The sequence below is a fragment of the Mesoplodon densirostris genome, chromosome 19 (genome assembly GCF_025265405.1).
Source record: "Mesoplodon densirostris isolate mMesDen1 chromosome 19, mMesDen1 primary haplotype, whole genome shotgun sequence".
NCBI classification, from domain to species: Eukaryota; Metazoa; Chordata; class Mammalia; order Artiodactyla; family Ziphiidae; genus Mesoplodon; species Mesoplodon densirostris.
Window position 1 is genome coordinate 64186577 of NC_082679.1, and position 22714 is coordinate 64209290.

A 22714-nucleotide genomic window follows, 5' to 3' on the forward strand; every position below is an offset into this window, starting at 1 on the left:
TGAGAGGCCCGTGTACCGCAAAAAAAAAAAAAAAAAAAAAAGTACTGAAAAGAAAAGGCAAAAGGGCAGAGACAGATACCGTGAACCTGGCGCACTACGGCCAACCTCTGAGTCCAGGAGGTGGGCGTCTGTGGGCGTTCACCCTGCCATTCCCACTACCCTTGTATGTGTTCAAAATGGCAAATGATAGAAGTGGTGATCAGGTTAAAGGAGGGGGCAATCTCCAGGCACATTCTCAGTGGAGGGGAGGGGGTGGCCTCTGGAGCCCACTTGGGATGCCCCAGCAGTTGCTCCTGCCTTCCTGGGGCAGCCTGGGTCCACAGCTTCCAGCTCTAGCGACAGAGGAGAGAACTTAATCGCTTACCGTCTGAGACAATAGCCAATTGGTGGTGTTCTGTCATGGGCTCTGTTTTCCCCTAATTATCCCCTGCTTTCAGAAGGCTTTTTTTTTTTTTAAACTCTATTACTCACTGCCAGTAAGACAAACAATTATCACCCTCCCCGACTAAAAGAAAGGAAAGAACCTGCCCACGCTGGGAGCTGTCTGTCTTGGCCCCTGTGAGAATGTTCTAAAAGCAAGGCTTCTCCAGTGATATTAAACAGAACAAATGTAAAGCAAGTTTCTTAACAGATGTTTCCACCAAATTATAAAGAATATGAAGCAATATTTATCCCTGCCCAAATCCCACCTGGTGAGCAAAATACAGAGTGACGAAGTAACCAGTCACCCCGTGGTCTACGTGAACCAGGCTCGGGGGAAGCCACAATGAGGCTCCCTGGGGGCCCCAAAGGCCACAGAGAGGCAGACCCACTAGCCGTGACACGAGCTGCGGCCAGTCCACTGGACTTGGCTTCTGGCCTGCCGAGCGCGTGTGCAGCGCCGGCCAAAGGGCACCTGGCTGTGTTTTCCCTGCATCATCAGCTGCGGCAACATCGAGGCCAGGCCCCTGCCCAGAGCTCAGCAAGTACAATGGCCCCACTCAGGTCCCGGCTTCTGTCCCAGAGGCACCACTCGTGCCTGGCAAGAGCACCGGCGAGGGCTGTATCCTGCTAGACACTGACAGCAGTTAAGCCCAAGAAAAGTCAGATCTGAGTTTCTCAAATGGACCCCAAAATGAGCAGCTATTATATGCTTCTAAGCAAGTGACCAAGAAGCATATAAAAATTGAAACCAGAAGACTCTTCTCCTGGCTACGACCAAGGAGCTTGTATCAAACAGCCCCTCCTGCTGAGACCAGCTATAAAGACTGAATAAAGTAAAGTTAAAATGCTGCTTGTAGACCTCAGGGGGCAAGCCTGAAGAGAAGGGACAGACACGTGCCATGACACCAAGCCTGTGCCACTTGGTAACTGGGTGGAGCAGGCCTGGCATGGGCTTTCTGTCTAGGGCCAGCCTCCAAGGGCCCCACACGGTCTCCTTTTCTTTTAGCCTGCAGACCCGATTTAGGGCAATGAACCAGTGCACAAACCAACACTGGAGTGTCCTGGAGGTGTGAAGGCCGATGGCCCTCAGTGTCCAAGAGGCAGGGACCGGGGAAGGCATCCCGTCATCACGAAGTTCGTGGGTGTGGCAGAAGCCAAGAGCTACTTAAAATGAATCTCTGCTCGTTTAGAAAATAAAATCTGGCCCAATGAGCCTTTGTGAACGACTGGCCTGCCCCTTGGAGGGAGAACACAGTCCCATCCGCAAGAACGCAGGCCCGACGCTCTGGGACTTACCACCACATTCAGCAGTCCTCCATACGGCCCGATATCCGGCTGCCACAGTCCCAGAATGTGTCTGTATCGGTGAAGCACTACAGGGAGAGAGAGAGGACAGGACTTCATTGTAGAGCCAGCTGATCTTCACTTTACAGTCAATAATTGGAGGAAAGGGCGTGAGAAAGAGGAGGAGGGACGTGTGAAGAAATCCCTCACGAAGGCTCATAACAGAGCCTTGCAAACAAATGTGGATTCAAGCAAATCTTACAAGTGTCTAAATCATTCTAAGAGTAAAAATGTAACAGACAACTGGGTCATTTTGAAACCCAGCCTCTGCGTATCAGCTCCAATGACAAGGAACTGCTGCCTTGAAGAACGTGCAGTGGGCGCCCTTGTGAAGCAATGAACCTCCCCTCCCATCAGTCTACACAACGGAGGAGATGTGGGATTCTTTACCAGGGGCAGAGTCCAAAACATCATGGGGCTGTAGAGTAAGATTTAATTGGGTCATCTGTCTTTCTTTTAAACACACACACACACACACACAAACACACACCTTCCCCCTTATTTCAAAAGCAGTGCATGTATATTCACTGACGGCAACGGGAGAAAAGGGCACCTGATGCCGACCTGAGACCCCACTGCACAGCCATGGCCAGCACAGTAAATGCCCTGGGGAAGAGTCCTTTGCTTCCATTTCCTCTGCATGTGTATTTGTTGAGTGAACAGTGAACAAGTGAAAGAATGAGCAAACTGCACAAAGAAGACAACCAGCTCATGCAGGGCCCTGCCTGCCAGCTTCAGGGTCTGGGGTCTCTCTGCAGCCAGTGTGTGGTGGTAAAGTTTATATGTCAACTGGACTTGGCCATGGGGGGACCAGACATTCTTAATCAAACATTATTCTGGTATGTCTGTGTTCCCAGATGAGAGTAACATTTAAATCTGTGGACAGAGAAAGCAGATTGCCCCCCCTAGTGTGGTGGGCCTTGTCCAATCAGTTGAAGACCCGAGTAGAAGAAGGCTGGTGCTCCCACCAGTAAAGAGATGCTCCTGCTGCCTGGCTGCAGGCTGGGATATCAGTCTTTTCTAACTTTGAAATCTAACTAAATCATGGGCTCTTCCTGAAGAGGACAAAAAGGCTAACCCTCCCACAAATACAGGGGAATTTTCTCCTGCCTGACTGCATTGAGTTGGGACATTGGTCTTTTCCAGCCTCTGGATTCGAACTGAAACATGGGCTCTTCCTGGGTCTGGAGGCTGCCGGATTTTGGACTGGAACTACCCCATCAGCTCCTGTGGGTCTCCAGCCTGCTGACTGGAGATCCTGGGACTTGTCAGCCTCCACAGCTGTGTGATGTAATTCCTTATAATAATCTCTTTATATATGAAGAAATTGGTTCTGTGTCTGAAAACCCTGCCTAATAGTGGGAGCCATGGACGGTCTCCAAGTGCTGGAGCTGCATCATCACAACAGACTTCAGGAAGGAAGACCAAGCAGCAGGGCCCAGAGGGACCTGAGCCCAGACAGCAGTTCTCTAGCCACCACTTGGTCTGAGGTACAGAGAAGAGGAATGTGAGGCCAGAACCATCCCAAGCCTGCAAGGCATTCAGACGGCTGGTGGGAAAATACCAACTGTTCCCCAAGGTTTCAGCCTAAAGACACACTTCTCTAAAGGAGCCTTGATGGTCTGCAGGGCGCCTGCCACTCATGCCCAGTGCAATCCTCTGAGTTGGTTTACAAGACACACATTAAAGTCAGTGGTTATTTTATGGCCATACCTTGATGGGTTTTGTGTTTGTTAAACAAGCAATAATAAGCAGGGTCAGGAGCCATAAACAAATACTGAACTCAGACAGTGCAACACACACTCAGGTGTTTAGGGGTGAAATTGACTGATGGCTGCCAGTTACCTTGAAATGTATCGCAGAACAGGATGGACAGATGGACAGATGGATGGGTGTGTGGGAGTGAAGTGGAGCAGGGTGCTATGGAATCGGGTAAAGGGGTGTTCACTGCACAATTCTTTCTACTTTTCTGTGTGTTTTTAAAATTTCACGATAAAATAGTGGAGAAAAAATTAAATGGGCCCCTATAGCATGGTCTTCTCTTGTCTCCCCTCCCCTCATCTCCCAACTTGACTGCTGGCAACGTCTGGTTCTTTCCAAGATCAATCAATCTGATCTCGAAGCCCCTGGAAAGACTGTTCAAAGAATATGCCACAGACTCAGCAATTCCCAAAGGGGAGTTCCTTGTTTTGATTTAAAAGCAACATCTCTTTGAAATAAAAGTTCAGCCTCCCATGTGTGCTTAGAGCAGCAACTGTCTCTGGATTTTAAGCTCTGTGCCCATTAGAAGACTCGGGTGTGCCCCTTGCTCCCACTGACACGACGCTGGCTCGCCCAGCCTGGGCCCACCCAGGACAATCCGAGGGGAAGTCAGAGACCAACGCCATCAGGTGGACTGTGAGGCACAGGATTTCCTAAGGCCACGCAACACCTGTGTTTTATAACGTGTTCTTTAAGAAGTCTCAGAGTTGGTCCGGCAGAAGTGACCTGAAAGACTCAGCAAGTCCAGAGAGCACTCAGACAGAAGGAGTCCACTTGAGTCACACGAAACTCTAGGTGTCAGGAGTGGGAGGGCAGCCTGTCCACACGGCGACCTTGTGTGCCCGGGGCCTGCTGGACAGGGCAGCTCTAAGGCGTCACCACCACAGGAGGTACGGAGCACGATGAGCTCAGGCACCGGCCCCTGTGCACTCCTCTGACCCGCACCCGGACCCTGCCTAGGGCACACAAGGGGCCTGCAGGCTTAAGACAGAACCCACAGCACCTCCTGGCCCAGGCGCTGACCACACCCCAGGGCTCCTCGCCTGGAAGAAGATTCCAGCTCAACAAGCCCTCCCGACGCTGTTTCCAAACAACCACTGACCATGAAGGAGAGTAAATGGGATTAAGTCCCAGTGACACCGGCTCAGGTGCAGACGGCGGGCTTGGGACCTAAGACAGCAAGTGGACTGGGTCAGACCCTTCGGGTGCTTTCCTGTCAGAGACAGGTGTGCTCAAAGGACCCAGCTCTCAGGAGACCACAGAAGGCAGGCATTCGTGGACAAGGGGACCCAAACACCAGAGAAGCACACTTAAACTCTTGTCAGAATAACAACACCACTCCTGCTCTCAGCCCCACGAAGCGGGACGTGGGCCTTCCAGAATGAACACCAGCTCAGAGACTCTTCCAACCATTGATCCCCGAGGTCAGCATGGCTGTGTTCAGAAAACCATCCCTGACTCTAACGCAACCCTCCTACTCCCCAAAATAGGAACAATGGTCCAAGATGGCTAAGGGATGGCTCAGCTCAGGAGCTAACAGGAAAAGAGTCCTAGTCAGGGTTCTCATCTGCCAACAGGAAGGGTCACTTAACAAGCCAAGTGGGAAACTCCGATACACTGGACAACACCCAACCCAAAAGATCCAGCTTTCCTTGCATAGCATGCTCTGATACTGAGCAGTCGCTTCCCTGCTGTCCTACCAGCAGCTGCCATTGCCCACCACACTGGGGACAGTGGCCCACCACCCAGCAAGGCCATAACATCATTCTTGAATCACCACATCTGTCACTGCAGAACTGAGGTTTCTTGCCCAAAGGAAAATCATACATGCAACTAATGGTATCTCCTGCCACTTGCTAGGAGCTTTTGGTAATTAGAATAAAATCAGAGGAGGGAACACTTCCAAACTCATTCTATGAGGCCGGCATTACCCTGATACTAAAACCAGACACAGACAGCACGATAAAAAAAAATTACAGGCCAATATTCCTAATGAACATAGATGCAAAAATCCTCAACAAAATATCAGCAAACAAAAATGGATCATAAACCATGATCAAGTGGGATTTATCCCAGGGATGCAAGGATGGTGCAACATCTACAAATCAATCAATGTACTACACCACATTTACAAAATGAAGGCTAAAAAATCACATGATCATCTCAATATATGCAGAAAAGGCTTTTGACAAAATTCAACATCCATTTATGATAAATGGGTATGGAGAGAATGTACCTCAACACAGTAAAGGCCATGTATGACAAACCTACAGCCAGTATCACACTCAAAATGAAAAGCTGAAATCTTTCGAAAGACAAGGATGACCACTCTCCCCACTTTCAGTCAATGTAGGATTGGAAGTCCTAGCCAGAGCAATTAGGCAAGAAAAAGAAATAAAAGGTATTCAAATTGAAAAAGAAGAAGTAATACAGTCACTATATGCAGATGACATGATACTATATATAGAAAATCCTAAGGACACCACCAAAAAGCTATTAGAGCTAATAAGAGAATTCAGTAACATTGCAAGATACAAAATCAATACACAGAACAAAATCAGGGGAAACATTCCATAGACACGTAATCAGCAGGGGGTCTCTCCTCTCTCAGACATAGATACCGTTGGTGCCCCACTGCCCTTTCCAGGAGCACCCTTCTGTTTTATTCTTACCAATGGTCTCCTTCCTTCCTCAGTAACCATCCTGCAATGTGTTCTTCGCTCCACTTGGCAGACTGGACTTTGGAGGGGCCTTCCCCTCCAAAGACTCTACCCTGTGTTATCTGCACCTGAGGATTAAAAGTGGTCTGTCCATCTCCTCACCAGTGGAGGGGGCGGGTTTCCACCAAATTCCTCGTATCTACTCGAGCAATCTGAAGCACTGCCCAGATGCTGGGTGTGAACCTCAAAACCCAGAGCCCTACAGGTACATGACGTTATTTTTAAGTTCAAAGTGCACTCAGACAGTCACCATCGATTAGCACACACAGACACATGTTAGACCCGTCGTAAAGGCAATCCCCTAGGACACTCCCGACGCCTTACAGACATGGATTATCAAGACCATCAGGAAGCTACATACACACATCAAGAGCAGCTGATCTGGGCCACAAGGCTGTGGGGAGACATCATCTCTTGGGTCCAAGGGAACGTGGCCCAGAGGACTTCAGGGGACCAGGGGACACGAGGCCCCACGGCTCTAGGAAGAGCACAAGTGGATGAGGAACAGCCCCAGGGCCTCGTTCCTTACAAGCCAGTCATCACAGCACACGTCTCTGGAGCTTTGGCGAGTGTCAGAGGATGAATTCCAAGCTGCCCTCGGTTAGGACACACTAGGACACTGAAACACAGAACACCTGGGCATACAGAGGTTTCAAATTCAGTTGAAACTGGTTTTTTGTTCATGCATGTAAGTTTTTCACTGATGTTTTAGGAGACCATCCAGGTAACAGACCAGTCCACAGAGAAAGGCAACCAATGCTGACAACTGGTTATTTTCATTATGTTTTCTAGATCTTTCAGGTCTTCTACTGTATTTTTATAACTACACTCACACCTCAATGGGACAGTAGTCCCCAGTTAAAACAAGTCTGCAATACAGCTACAAGCAACTGGGGGGCATCTCGGTATGTGGCTCTAGTCCAGACACTCTGGACATGGTCTCCTAGAAGCATGGTAGAAAGTCTGGACGTAGAACTTGTCCTCATCAGCTGCAGGAGTTTCTGCCCACTGCTTGGGGGCAAAAAGAACACCCCCCCAAACAACTCTAGGTGCTTCCTAGGTCCCAGCCACCGCCAGAGGTGGGTCAGAATTCCACATTAGCCCTATGGTATTAAGTTCCAGATAGGCTGTTGTTCCACAAGAAGCCTGTGACAGCGGTGTGACATAATGGACCTCTAAGTGCTTGTCTGCTTGTATCGAAAATCCCCCGGCACCCAGTTCCCGTCAGCACAGCCAGTGTCATTGATCCGCTGTTCTCATCAATACCCACTACGTCACCGTCTCTCCCGTGGGGCTGGAGAAGGCTCCGGGACTCACTGACTGCTAAGCAGAGAGAGCAGCGCAGTCCGTGACAAAATGTTCTAGAGAGCCTACTGCCGAGATGGCAGGGAAAAGAACAGAACTCGTGTCCTCATAGCCAGCCGGCCCAGCCCCAGACCTGTGGTGATGGCTCCCACACCCATCCCCCTGGGGCCTGGGTGACACACAAGGTGGGTTTGTTAGCCCAGACACCACCCCAAAGCATGCTGCCCACACCCGGGCAGCCCTGTCTGGACCCCAGGATAACCCCCTGAGTAAAACGGGGCCAGCCAGCACATGGCAGCTAGGTGGCTGGAGTCTGATGGGGGTTAGGAGAAAATCCACAAATGACTCTATTCCCTCTACTCTGAGTAGGTTTTGTTAGAAACTGGGCACTTCTTTTTTTTTAAAAAGATCTTTTTTGATGTGGACCAGTTTTAAAGTCTTTATTGACTTTCTTACAATATTGCTTCCGCTTTATGTTTCGGTTTTTTTGGCCGCTAGGCATGTGGGATCTTAGCTCCTTGACCAGGGATTGAACCCAAGCCCCTGCATTGGAAGGCGAAGTCTTAACCGCTGGACCACCAGGGAAGGCCCGAAACCGTGCACCTCTAAGACCCAGGAGTGGGTCTGCTCCACGGTGGCAATGCTGACATGAGGAGCACTCAGAGGGGTGGAGTAAAGAGCAGAAGGGGTGTCCCTGTGCTTCTCGAAACGTAAAAACAGCTTTCAGGACTTCCCTGGTGGCTCAGTGGTTAACAATCCACCTGCCAACACAGGGGACACAGGTTTGATCCCTGGTCCGGGAAGATCCCACATGCTGCAGAGCAACTAAGCCCAAGAGCCACAACAACTGAAGCCTGTGCACCCTAGAGCCCGCAGGCTGCAACTACTGAGCCCACGTGCCGCAACTACTGAAGCTGCACACCTAGAGCCCGTGTTCCACAACAAGAGAAGCCACCGCAATGAGAAGCCCGCGCACTGCAATGAAGAGCAGCCCCTGCTTGCTGCAACTAGAGAAAGCCCGTGCGCAGCAACGAAGACCCAACACAGCCAAAAATAAGTAAATAAAATTAATAACTTAAAGGAAAAAAAAAACAGCTTTCAGTGCATCTCGGCTCAACCCAACAAAAGGCAGGGACAGCGGGCTTCCCTGGTGGCGCAGTGGATGAGAGTCCGCCTGCCGATGCAGGGGACGTGGGTTCGTGCCCCGGTCCGGGAGGATCCCACATGCCGCGGAGCGGCTGGGCCCGTGAGCCATGGCCGCTGAGCCTGCGCGTCCGGAGCCTGTGCTCTGCAATGGGAGAGGCCGCAGCAGTGAGGGGCCCGCGTACCGCAAAAAAAAACAGAAACAAAAAAGGCAGGGACAGCATTCATCACCTATGGAACGTGGCTTAGAAAATTTCCAGAGCTCAAGTAATGCCAATCAAAGGAGGAATTAGGACCTAAATAATCAACTGTTTCTACACACTTCTGTTGTGTGTGTGTATGTAAACTTTTTGAATTGACAAATGCTGTGAAAACGTGATTGACTAATAAAGCCTAGATGTGAATGCTTGCGTTCCATTCTGGAATAGAGAGGTTTTGAGGCTTCTACTCTGCCTCAAGAAGCGATAAATGCTAAAATGCACAGCAACGTGGTGATCCTGCTTGGCACAACCCCAAAACCCAAAGCTGCCGCGGACACCCAGCCCGTCTGTGCAGCTGCCCTGGAGTCGCCGCTTGAGAGTGACCCTGGTTGTGCCAAGCCACGGAGGATGCTGCAGCAAAGTGAAAACCAGCAAAAGCCAAGGAGGTCAGCTCGCTCTCGGGACCAAAGCTGTCTCGTGCTGTCAGTGAGAGGCCCTATCCATGCAGCTTCTCGGTCTTGCTCGCCCACAAAAGCGGAAGCCAGCAGGAGATACGTACGGCAGGTGTAAACATCTCTGTATTCCATGTGCTCGTAATCGGGAAGAATTTTCATGAAACGGCCCGACTTCACACGAGGGTTTATACCTGAACAGACACAGCAGGGAAAGGGCTGAAGACGGTTCTGCCTCCTCGACTGTAGAAACCATTTTCACAGGACCCAACACCTGTCCCTCACCGACATCACACGCTTCCCTACATCCTCGACCCCCAGAACCTTGGGAGGCAAGCGGTTGCCAAGGAGGCAGGCCTGGCCAGAAGGAATTGTGGTGACAGGTGTCCCTGTCAGTCAGTGATCCACACCAGGAACTCATGATGGCAGGCCCGCTCGGGACCCCCTCCGGGCTCTCTCCCCATCACCCACCACTATCAGCGGGGCTCACCGAGGTGGGAGGGCAGAGGTCGCAGCTCACAGATATTTGGGGTGACTGTATAGGGAACCCTGTGCTCCAACTAGGATCCCCAGCTTGCCCGCTGCACACCTGGCACTGTCCTTCACCTGCTGCACGTGTGTGTTTTGTTTTTGACAAAGGACGGTGTTTGCCAGCCTCCTAACTCAATCAGACCCCTTCACCCCTGGATTGAGGTAGCTGACTCTACCATCTAATTAGGAACTAGGGGCGACTGTCTTCTACCACCTATTCCAGAAGCTAAGTGATTTTCTCCTGGATAACGCCTTCAAAGCAAATTCACAAAAACACAGTTCCTGCACTGTGAGAATGAAAACTGAAGCTCGCTTTGGCCGGGGCAGATCAAACGCTCTGGGGCGCTGATAACAGATAATATGAATCAGTCTCTGGATTTGGCAACCATGTTCAAGGGGTTGAAAACCAGCAGTCAAAGAAGTCTCCAGATGTCCTCCTTTGCCTGTGACCTCATCGTGGCCCTTGTCCCCTCTCCCTGGCCCACCTGGACCTCCCCGTCTCCTACTCACCGGCCCATCCATCTGTGTCCAGACGTCCCCTCCACAGGACAGATGCCCCCAAGGCCCGGGCAACCCCTCCGCCCACAGCTGAGATGAGCTCTGTGGGGGCCTTCATTCTCACACGTGTTCTCCTCTGGGTGCTTCAGCCCCCAACACCTAGCAGGTATGAGCACCTGCCTCCCTCCAGGAGTATTTTGAGGGCTTACAACTCTTAAACAGAACTCAAGTTGCTTTGAGATGATATCATCAAATGGCCTAACAAACTCAAAAAGCAGTGAGATGATAAGGACTTCTCATATTAGATCCTCATGGAAACAGCTGACCGTCCCAAAAGCCAGGAACCTCTCGCTTCTGTGCGCTCACAGGGACTCCTGTGGGGAGTGTGCCTCTGACTTGGACACGACACCCATAGCGAGGGGGGCCTCCTGGGTTCTCTGCTCTGGGAGCCTTAAGACATGGACACTGGGGAGCAACACTGGAGCCGAGAGTGGAGCAGGGCCCTGGGGGCACCCCCAGAATGGAGGGTGGGAGGGGAGGGAAGGGGACACAACCACCTTTCCACCCCTGGAACTCCAGGCTTTGCAGGGTTCAAAGTGGCACTGTTCTCACCACTGAGACCACAAGACAGGAAGGAGTTACATTTTCACAAGACGTGACCAATCGGGACCCAAGACCCACTTCCCCTGGAGACACGCATTCTCTTGGGTGGGTGGGACACGAAGCAGAGGCCAGAGAAGGAACCAAAGTGCAAAGCTGCACAGGGAAGGAGGCGCGGGAGGCCTTGCGCAGACCAGCCCTGCCCTGGGCTTCAGGACCAAGGACAGAGGCACGGGGGTGGAGTGGGGTGCTGGCTTGGGATGGCGTCTGAGGGTAGGTGAGGATGCAGCCCGAGCCCCTCGGCAAGTGGGGAGAAGGGGATACTGGGAGGTGGCAGAAGTGGGGCTGGGACACACAGGGCTGCCAGAGAAGGTGGGAGGGGGCGACAGGCTCGAAGGCACAGCCGAGCGCCAACACCGAGAACCACACGTGCCCAGGGCGGCCGGGGAAGGCCCACGAAGAACTGAGAGCCTCCAACAGGAGATCTCCCCACTCGTGAGCAAATTCTAACCCAGGAACACTGGCCAATCCAACATCCCAAATGGCCACGGGATCGAGGTGGAGAGAAGTCTGATGGGATGAAGAAATCAGCCCAGATTCAGGGACCAACTGCGCCCCCCCGGGCTGTCTCCCCACAGAGCTGATGCTCCGCAGAAGTCCACACTCTACCTGTGCGGGGGATGCGGGACACAGGAGGAGAGGCGTCTCCCAGGGGGGGCTCTGAGAGCAGCAAATGCACTGAAAAGAGGGAACACAGCAAGTGACACCAACGAGCAAGCCCCTGACACTGGAAGGAAGCCTCCAGCACGCTGGCTCCCACCCAGCAGCCTGGCCCCCGGGAAGTCCCTCCATCCTGAATCACAGGTTTTTCCGAGCAAGAGCCCGGTCCCCAGCCTCTGGGTGTTTAAGTAAGAAGCACCATCTGGTCTAAGTGTTCAGTGCAGAGCTGGTGCAGAGTTCAAAAGAATGTGTAAGCCAAAATCCACCAAGATGGTGTCAACATGAACACTTCAGGCCCCTTTCAGCGAGGTCAGCAGGTCAACCTCAGGCCAAAGAGCCGTGGGCCGTCACGATCCTTCTTTCCCCGTCCTTTACTACCCAGCCCCGAGTGTTAACAACACACGCCACACGCCGCTGGGCAGGGACAGGCGGGCTGCTCCCTGCGGGATGGTGTGCCCACTGCCCCTGGGTGATGTCAGTGCCAACAGACACCCTCACAGCCTCACGCAAAGGGCCCTGAGGAAGGGCCGGCAGAGAGGTGCTTGGGGCCGGGGGCTCCAGCATCATGGACTCTGAAAAGCAAAGGGGCGGGGACGAGAAATGGGGGCGCTGGGGGACTCAACGTGCCTGCAGGAGACAAGCCAAGGAAGGGCCGGGCTGGTGCGGTCAGGGTCGCGGGGAGGAGCCCTGGCAGCTGTCACAGTCGCTCCTGGTGTCCACGTCTCCAACCAGGCTGCGGGCCTGGGATCTAGAGAGACTGGCACCTCCAAGCACACCAGAGTTGTTTCCAGGGCAGCCACGTTTCCCAGAGGAAAGACACCTTCATCCACCTGCACTGCAAAATCAGGGTCATGATTCACTCCGAAAGGGAGAAGAGAGCCCCCGACCTTTTCAGTGCTGTGACTACCAGCACCGTCTCTACAATGTCAAAACTGAATTTAAAGGGCATCTGAGAACAGACCTGTGGGCTGAGGGCCATGGACTTTTATTTTCCATGGCTGATGTCACTGAGCACCTGCTTCTGGAACAAGTTAAAAGAAGATGGTGACAGATTAACTTACGCTTCGCGTAGACGTCTCGACAAGACACGCCCGTGATCTCCAGCTTCCGCAAGTTTTCACAAACGCCGTACTCTGCAACAAGAAACGTTTGCTGGAAATGACAGTCCAAAAGTCATAAAGCAGCAGAAATATTAATAGACAGACATGCGGGTGGGTGTGGAGCAGGCATGCCTCAGCCTTGGCCTTGTCTTCTCAGCCTGACCCTTCTTTCACTGTGGAGATTTCATGGGCCTTCTCCACATTCAGTCAACACCCTCACTCACCAAGGAAGCCACGATTCTATTTTTAGGCAACTCCACTCCGAATGAACTAGCAACCTGCCATGTCTATTCTGATAAGCTCTAGAAACCTAATCGCTCAAACCCACAACCAAACATCCTGGTTTATGACCACGGTGTGGCAGAAACTGAGACTGGAGACAATGCGAGTTCCCCTGGAAATGAGACCATCACTGGTGTCAGGGTTCCACAAAGGCCCCCCAACCCCCTCCTGGCGCTGCCCAGGACGGCCTTGAAGCACATCCCTGACGCCCACCTCCACGGCCAGTACTCTGCCCCCACCTCTGGGAGAGAAACCCAGGCGCGGAGAGGTTGGTGACGCAGCAGTCCTTCCAGAAGGGGGACTGCAGTCTGGCCAGCAAAAGGCTGCCCACCTCGTCACATCACAGACCCCACCCCGGCCCCAAGGCCTGGTCTTTTCAGTGGAATGGATGATGACACTAACCCAACGCTTCTGTGAGGATTTTGACCATATCCAAGCCAAGCTCAAGATGCAGACGGTGGAGAAACTAGCTGGGCCAAGGCGGTTAGCACCTGGCAAACCTCCCTGAGATGGGCCTGCCCGACGGGGCGCTTTCCCTGCTTCCACGGCTGATGAGCAGACCATGGCCTTGCTCATCACCAGACAAAAACACACGTTTTATCCTCCTGCCAGGAAGAATGTGGGCTCCACTCTGGAGTGTTATGCAAGTTACAAGAACTTGTGAGGAACTAGATAACAGAATGTGCTTGTTTGTGACCTTGGACGGGGTGACACCTGCATGTCACATGAGTCACCAGCACCTGAGAGGCCCTGGTTTGTCAAAATCCTTGCAGACCATGCCAGGGACCAGCTGGAAGGGCCACTCCTGCCCCCTGGTTGGCGACCAAGCTGGAGCTGGTCTACCCGTGCTCTTGAGAAGAGCTCCGCTCCACCATGAGCTGTCTTCATGATTCCCCGTCTGCCCTGGGATGTCCACCACGGCCAGGCGGCCCTCCTGACGACCACAGCGGCTGTCACCACGTCGTGTGCTCTCCATAAACAGCGTCCTTCCCTCGCACCAACCGGGCGCTCCAAAACCGTCACCACACAAGACTGGTGCCTCGGTTTGTTTCCTACATGGTGCTACAGGACAGCTCCTCTCCCGGTTCCAGCAGCGACCAGCACACGGGATAGACGGGATGCGCCTCTTGCCGCCTCGCTGACCAGACGGTTTGGGAGCCGGGGTAGGGGTGGGGCGGGGGGTAGTCTTCTCTGAACTGCGCGCTGTTGTGATACATGTGGACACTCTGCCGGTGAGACGCAGGGCACAGACCCAAGGCACATCCGAGTGTGCGCCGGCGGCCTGCAGCACACTGAAGCAGCAGTGCTGCTGCACAGCACCTGCCGACCCAGTGGGTGATTCTCGCATCTGAGCCCAGGTCATCCTCCGACCTGCTAGAGACGACGCACCACCTCCCCGCACCCGCTCAGACTTCCAAGCGATTCTAAGGTTTTTAGCCAGGATGACCAAATTGTCAAGAATCTCTGCACATCGTGTCAAGAAAAGGTGCTGGTAATATCACACAACAGATGAACCTGCACGAGCAGACAAACCACCCACAGAAACGCCACTAACAATCAGAAGAAAAGCAAAAGTATGATGCAGTGCTAATAAATACAGCAACGCTTAGTGGGTTTTTCTTAATGTTCCCAAAAGATAATCAATTCACCAAAGTGGAACAACGTCATTCTGACCCAACTGCTCCTTCAAGAAATGTTCAGTATTTTTCACATGATGGAAAAATCTTTTTTTTTTAAACAGTGGCTCAGAACAATTCCACATCCTCTGACTGTTCCATAAACCTTCCCATAAGTCATCAGGGAAAGTGCCCTTAAAATAGCATTAAGGCCCGTGTACATGCAGCACCAGGGATCCTTCCCCCTAGAAAACCTCACCCAAGACCAGCGTCAACGCCGCCCTGCCCAAGATGGTTAAAGTTAGCTCAGCAAACCGTGCTGCCCACAGCTGCTTGCTAAGTGCCAAATTTGGGTTGCAGGCTGCCGATTCAAATACTTTCCTTGCTAATCTATGACATAAAGTAGCTTGTGAAAGTCTGTTTTGAAAGTGTCTACTCCAAAAATGGCAGCAAGTAAAAAACAGTTGGGAAGGGGGAGAGAAGTGGGTCAGCTGGACTTGAGGAAATTTAAATTAACCATGGAATTACCATATGATACAGCTATATCCTATTTCTGGGTACATACCCAAAAGAGATGAAAGCAGAGACTCCGAGATGTTTGTACACCCATGTTTATAGCATCACTATTCACAATAGCCAAGAAGGGGAAGTCGCCCAAGTGCCCATCGATGGATGATGGGTAAGCAAAACAGGGTCCATCCACACGATGGAATATTATTCGGCCTTAAACAGGAAGGAGAGTCTGACACCTGCTAGAGCCTGGCCGAACTTGAGGGCGTTGTGCTGAGTGAGATAAGCAGTCACAAAAGGATTCCACTTATATGAGGTCCCTATAGAATAGTCACATTTCACAGAGACAGGAAGTAGAATGGTGAGTGCAGGGGCTGAGGAAGGGAAAACAGGGAGTCCGTGTTTAATGGGGACTCAGTGTCAGCTGGATAAGATGCAAAGGTTCTGGAGATGACGGTGGTGACGGCTGCACAACAATGTGAACATACTTAATGCCACTAAACTGTAGCTTAAAAATGGTTAAAGTGGGCTTCCCTGGTGGCGCAGTGGTTGAGAGTCCGCCTGCCGATGCAGGGGACACGGGTTCGTGCCCCGGTCCGGGAAGATCCCACATGCCGCGGAGCGGCTGGGCCCGTGAGCCATGCCCGCTGGGCCTGCGTGTCCGGAGCCTCTGCTCCACAACGGGAGAGGCCACAACAGTGAGAGGCCCGCGTACCACAAAAAGAAAAAAAAAAAAAAAAAAAAAAGGTTAAAGTGGTAAATTTTATTTTGTGTATATGTTACCACAATAAAAAATTAAGTTGCCACTTCAAATACTCCAATCAGAAAATTTCCAGAAAGCTATTGAACAAATGTTTCGCCAACACGGAAAAACAGCCCAGGAATCTGGGCCAAGTCGACACTGAAGCTCCATCCTCTGGTGACCTGACTGCCAGGGCACACTTCCTGTCCAGTGAGGTCAGTACTGTGTGACGGTCATTACCGAAAACCCCTGCCCCCAGAGCATGTGTCTGAATGTGCAGGAAGTCTATCCAGTCTCTGCGGGTGGGAATGGGTGAGAAGAGTTTCCTCTCTCCCTCTTTCCCACTCTCTTGCCCCTACAGGAGAACCTAAGGAACACACGCTGCTTCCTGAGGCTCCTTCCCTCGAAGAGAAGATGAACGGAGATGATTGTGCCAGCCGTGGCTGAGATGTGCACACTCTCTGCATCGGAATGGAAGATGACGAAGTTAACATCATAATTCTATGCACTGCACCAGCCTTGGTACCTGCAATTAGAGGGAACTTAGCCCCATGCTCCCCATAAATGCCGCTTATGAGGGTCCCTGCCACGTTGGAAGGGCACAGCACTAAGACAGTCTCTGAAGCAAGTTGGTGGGCACACAAGATAAGGCTGGAAAGGGGGTGGTCTCCTGGTCCTGCCAGAGCCAGAGTCCACAGGAAACGCAGAAGCACTGAAGAGTCTCAGGTAGAAAAGCAGCCTGGACTGGGTAACCTGTGGGTGGAGCCAGCGGAGACACACCTGGAGACGCAGGTGGGGGGGTCCCATGAGGAGGCCACTGCACCACCAGGTAAGGCAGAGGTGGCAGGAAAGGATGGGGGAACCCAGCTGGAACCCAGCTGTGGCCCCCGGCAGGCAGGAGAGAGTGGGAGAAGGAAGAGTGGAGGAGTGCTGCGGGCTTGTTTCCCACCTGCTGTAAACTCACACAGTTTTCCAAATCAAACCAAAAGGCAGTATTGATTGCAAATTTAGCGCATTTTTGTTTGCACTAAATTAGGGGATAATTATATCCCTTAATAAAATATGGTTAAAACTTTACTTCCGAGGGAGTTCCCTGGTGGTCCAGTGGTAAAGAATACGCCTTCCAACGCAGGGGACTCGGGTTTGATCCCTGGTGGGGGAACTAAGATCCCACATGTCACGGGACAACTAAGCCCGCGCGCCACAACAACTGAGCTCGTGCACCTCGATGAGAGAGCCCGCAGGCCGCAAACTAGAGAGCCCACGCGCCCTGGAGCCTGCGCACCACAACTAGAGAGAGAAAACCCGCACGCCACAACTAGAGAGAAGCCCTCGCGCCGCAAGGAAGAGCCCGCACCAAAATGAAAGGTCCCCGCAACTAAGACCGAACGCAGCCAAAAAAATAAATAAGGAAAATAAATAAATAAAACCTTTACTTCTGAAGCTGAAAAAGGAGGCAGACGCAGGGGTGGGAGCTGGTGGGGAGGGGGCTCCGCCAGGCTCAGGGGTGTCAGGCAACTGGCCCCCAGGCTTCCTGACACAGCTGCTCCGAGGACACCCCTGCGACAGCAGAGTGCCGCTTCCAAACCCCTGTGTGTCCCCCAGCTCGCTGCTTTCCTTAGCTATTGCTATAACTGCATGAAATGCCTGTTTGTTTGTTTTTTAATAATGTAGCAGATCTGGAAAAATACTGTGCAGCCAGCTCATCTTAGGATGGGAAGAATGTAAAAATCAAAACCTGGATACAGCCCATAGGCATCTCCTATTCAACACCTAGAATATTCGGGATGCTAACCAATAGTTCCCAAGGACAGCTGACAGCGCCTACATACTCAGTGCGACTTCTTCCCAACCAGCTCCACCCCTGCAAAGATGAACAGTCTTTGGTACCAAGAGCAGCCTCGAGAAGTCTCACCCTGCCAGCCAGAGGACGCTGACCCTGTCCAGCTCCACGATAGGTATCCCTGGCCAAGGGAGCCCCACTCCAGCTGAGGCCCACCTGTCATGCCCGGACACTTCTTCCTGGTGCGCGCACACCTGCTCGGTCTCGCCACCCACTCGTGAGACCAGCAGGCAAGCAGAGTCTGACCCTGCCATCACCTCACCCCGGACCCCTTCTCAGATTTCAGATACTTCCCGACTCCCCACTAAAACTCCTCATACAGGCTTGGCTACTCTGGGTTTCCTCCCGGGTCCATCACCACTGGGCGGACAGTGAGGGTGTCACTGGCCAAGGATGCTGACTCATGAGTTAGAACCCAGGCCGCCTCCTGACTGGGCCTGGGTTTCTCACAGGACACCTGTTCCTCCAAAGTCCCAAAGACGCCCTTGTATTTGCACACTCTTTCCAGCCAGAAAGACAAACCAAGATCCTCAAATGCATTATGTAATCACTTTGTAAACACAGCGAAACAGTGAAAACGGCCCATCAGTTCTTCCTGGCAAGGCAACCATATCTGCCCAATTAAGCATGGCCAAGGGGAAATCTTCACTCGGTGCTTTCTGGGGGCCAGGTCCACTGTCCAGCTCGCTTTCGTAAGGTCAGCAATGTCCCTCAAGAGGCACCGCTTTCTTTTACCCTTTCCTACTTCGCTAACTGGACGGATTAGGTTTCTCTGTGAAGCAACACATGAGATTCGACTTCCAAAAATACAGAGACTGCAGTCCCAACAATAGCAAAGCAGAAGAAAAGGATAAATGTTCCCCTACAATTCTGAGATCCTGCTGTATGTTCAGGAGGTGGCCTGCTTTCCTCTTCTCATGGTTGAGGCAGGTACACTTCTACAACCTCAACATCGCCCACCCCAGCCCCAAAACAGGAAGGCTCAACAAGCATCTGCTTAACAAGAATCATAAAATATGCCCAAAGCCGACTTCAAAGCCAACAACTTGCCCATTTCACCTCTTCCCAAGATGACCCTTCCAATTTCAGCCATGTTTAACAAAAGCCACATTTCTCACATTTCACATCAGCATATCAAACAGAATAGAAAGCGTTTTCTTCTGCATGCAAATACAAAATTACATATTGGTTTTTAACTTCCCATTTCTGTCATAAAGCTCATACATTATGGGAAAAGGGTATTTCTAATTATGATGGAATTTAAGCCCACTTTAGACTTACAACTGATCAAAATATTATACAAATATTATTCCAGGTGTCATTAAAACACTTACCATCAAGGGGAGAAATGGACAAATTGTATATTATAAATTCAAAACCTCACTCTATGTCTCAATATTTAAGAGTTTGGTGTAGAAGGTGGGAGCACTTCCTTTGCATTTCCTTTGCTTTTAAATGTTTCTTTTGTTATTATTTGAATGTTCTGATTTAGAACCATGGTCTGAATTTTCTAAACAACTTAGCCTCAGGTAGACCAGCCAGCATTTCAAAATTCACCAACTAAACAGTGAAGGGTTAACCAAAAAAAGCCTCCGCTGGGTCAAAGGCAAAGAACTGACTCGGCTTCTACGCTATGCTCTGAGAAATGATGGCATATTTATAGCCCCACATGCCAGTAACTGCAGGAGGCCTGAAGCCAAAGGAGGGATGCATCAAAACATTGCTCGGCTCCTGACCCCGTGCCCACACTGCAGGCTGGGGTTGCTCTGGTTTGGTTTCCTGTAAGAGGGGAAATAGCGCCTATTTGGTGGATCTGCCCCCAAAACAGGAGCACAGATTGGGCTTTCTTTTTTCAACTTTCTTTCACCCGCCCACAGAAATACCACCTGAAAATAGTTAATCAAATAGCTCCAACAGGCAGGGGGCTCAAAAGACCAAATTCTATAAAAACAACTGATTTATTATTGTTGACTTATTATTGCTAGGACACTGAAAATTGTGAGATTCTCACCAAGCGCTATAAAGCTTCTCACTTTAAGTTTGTAGTGTCCATACGCACCCCCCGGCCCCGAGTCATCCTCTCATTTTACGAAGAGCCACCGACATGCTCGCCCTGCCCGTGCTCTGGAAGTCCGTCACGGCCCAAAACGCTCTGAAGCATTAAAATACAGGTGCGTGGCACCCTCCTCCCTGTGCCCCTTTCTGTGGCTTGTCTTCTCCTCTGGGAAACCCAATTATCAAAATACAGAAAGCAAACGTGTAAACACTGAGTAGTAAACGGGCAGACTCACTAACGTCTCACTCACCTTCCCAAGACACTGACAAATGGAAGCACCATCGTGCCGTGTCAGGGCCGGACCTGGAGCTTCTGGGCCAGGAAACCTGCTGGGCTAGGACCACCCACCTCCTGCTCACCAAGGCTGGGAGCACTTTGGTTTTTGCCTCTGTGGACATGACTTTGGCCTTAACACCCACCACAACCAAATGTCTAGTTCAGGATGGAAGAAGTTTGGGGCTCAGGGAAATAAGATCAGACTTGTCTCGCACATGACTATTCTTATACATATTCCAGACTAACCCTATGAGATGCCTATGAATTACGCACGGAACTGCCAACCATCCAATGTTGGACCCAGATGAGCTGGAAATGAAAGCTACCAGAATGAACTAGTGAAACTGAAGACCTTCATAACCTCGGGAGGACAATGATTACTTAAACCCAAAGTTAAAAGTTCGTAACTTTGATTAACGTTGTAACTTTTACAGAAGTCACTTTGACTAACACGGTAACTTTTGCAAAAGTCACTGTAAACGAAGTTAAAAAGCAAAGGACTACTGACTACGAGAAAATGTTTTGCGTATATTAAACAGAAATTGACCCAGATTAAATAAATAAAACCTGCAAATCAATAAGAAAAAATAATGATAGAGAAAAAGGGCAAAGATTAAGAATACGCGAATAAGAGAAATCCAAATTGCCTATAATTTTATTTCTTAAATGTGCATCTTCACGAGTTATCAGCCATCTGCAAATTAAAATGAGATGCTGTTTCTCACCCAGATTGACACAGATTTTTAGAAATGAATCATTCAAACTAGAAAGAATTTAGAGGACGCTGGATTAAATGAGATAACTTAAAGGACCCAGACCACAAAGACAGCTACTTTGTGAATAAACACAGAGCATTCCTGTCACTTTCAGTGACTTGCCTGTGCACACCCTCGTGACAGGTGTGCAAAGAAGAAAATACAACTATGTTATATTTGGAGTGAAGAATCACTCCAAAAAAATAACTGGTCAGTATCTAGTAAAACTGCAAATCTCACAGCCCACTACGCCGGCAACACCACTTCTGGATATATTCCTTAGAGAAATTTACAAATTTATCTGTGTCTGAAGACACGTAAGAGCTTCTTTGCTGTAACACTGTGTACACTGTATGAAAAAAATAAAAATGAGCAAAGGAACACGTGTGGCCTCTTCAAATTATGAACCACCACATAGTGTTCAAGAAGACTGAACCAGACTTAAATGTATTAACATGGACAGAATTTAAAAACACAAGTTGACAGGGGCAAAAGGCAGATGCACAATACTTATGGTATGATATATTTCTTAAAATTAAAGTACCACAAAACAATGTTATACATTGGGGATGTTACAGGAGTATGTATATACAAGTAAACTCAACCCACAATAGTGGTTGCTTCTTGGGAGTGGGAAGGTCAGGGGTGATCAGGAGGGACTTAAATGCTGGCTGAGAGGTTTTCTTTTAAAAAAGGTAGAGGGCTTCCCTGGTGGCGCAGTGGTTGAGAGTCTGCCTGCCGATGCAGGGGACACGGGGTCGTGCCCCAGTTCGGGAAGATCCCACATGCCGCGGAGCGGCTGGGCCTGTGAGCCATGGCCGCTGAGCCTGCACGTCCGGAGCCTGTGCTCTGCAACGGGAGAGGCCACAGCAGTGAGAGGCCCACGTACCGCAAAGGAAAAAAATAATTTTAAAAAAATTAAAAAAATTAAAAAGGTAGAGATTTCAAAAGCAAATATGACAGAAGACTTAACTGTTATTTACTGGGGATGACTAGGAATATGCCTGTTTTACCATGTTTGTTTTTCATTTTTTTAATTTCTCAAAGTGAAAATTCTCCTAGCTGCTAAGCCACCTTGGTGAAGGAGAGACCTTGATCCTACCATCATAGTGTCTGCTGTCCCAGGAAAGCTGAACTGAGAAGCACAGAAGCAGGAAAAGAAGGACTGAAGAGTCCTTCTCGGTCTGCCCCCTAAAGTCTTTCTACATCTTCATGAGGACTTTTTATGCTTCCACTAGCAATGCTGAGAACTTGCCTGAGCTGTACCTCCAGTTAATTTTACTATGTGGCATACCTTCGACTTTTCTGATTATACAGAAGTCTTCTGTTACTCTCTCTTGCTACATACCTTACAGTTTCCCCAGAGACAACACCCGGAGACCACCACACAGGTTTGGCTGACTGATGGAGAAACTCCACAAAGCACAAAGGAACATCTGTGATGAACCTGGGTCTCACAGGTGTACAAAATGCAAAACAAAGCAAATGAAAAGGTGGAACTCTCTTTGCCTCTGTTTTAAAATGTCAAAAGAAACTCACTTGCCAAATAGATGACAAAAGGTTAATACTGCTAATATTCAAAGAAAAGAGAATGAAAAGAAATGAAGACAGCCTAAGACACCTCTGGGACAACATTAAACGCACCAACATTCGCATTATTCAGTCCCAAAAGGAGTACAGACAGAGAAAGGACCCGAGAAAATATGTGAAGAGATTATAGTCGAAAACTTCCCTAACATGGGAAAGGAAATAGCCACCCAAGTCCAGGAAGCACAGAGAGTTCCAGGCAGGATAAATCCAAGGAGAAACACACCAAGACACATAGTAATCAAATGGA

General features: G+C 50.4%; 1 protein-coding gene across 4 annotated transcripts in view; it reads right to left on the reverse strand.

Annotated features, from left to right (window-relative positions):
* The window catches only part of FBXO31 (F-box protein 31), a 43516-nt gene that overhangs the window by 15645 nt on the left and 5157 nt on the right, over positions 1 to 22714 (reverse strand). For 2 of the 4 annotated variants that reach the window (XM_060084539.1, XM_060084538.1), the window contains exons 2-4: positions 12759 to 12830; positions 9456 to 9542; positions 1720 to 1796 (exon numbers count right to left, since the gene is read on the reverse strand). In XM_060084539.1, the coding sequence (XP_059940522.1) occupies positions 1720 to 1796; positions 9456 to 9542; positions 12759 to 12830 (236 nt within the window). Of the gene's footprint in view, positions 1 to 1719; positions 1797 to 9455; positions 9543 to 12758; positions 12831 to 13922; positions 14428 to 22714 lie in introns of those variants that run through there. The other 2 variants (XM_060084537.1, XM_060084540.1) reach the window with 2 other exon arrangements.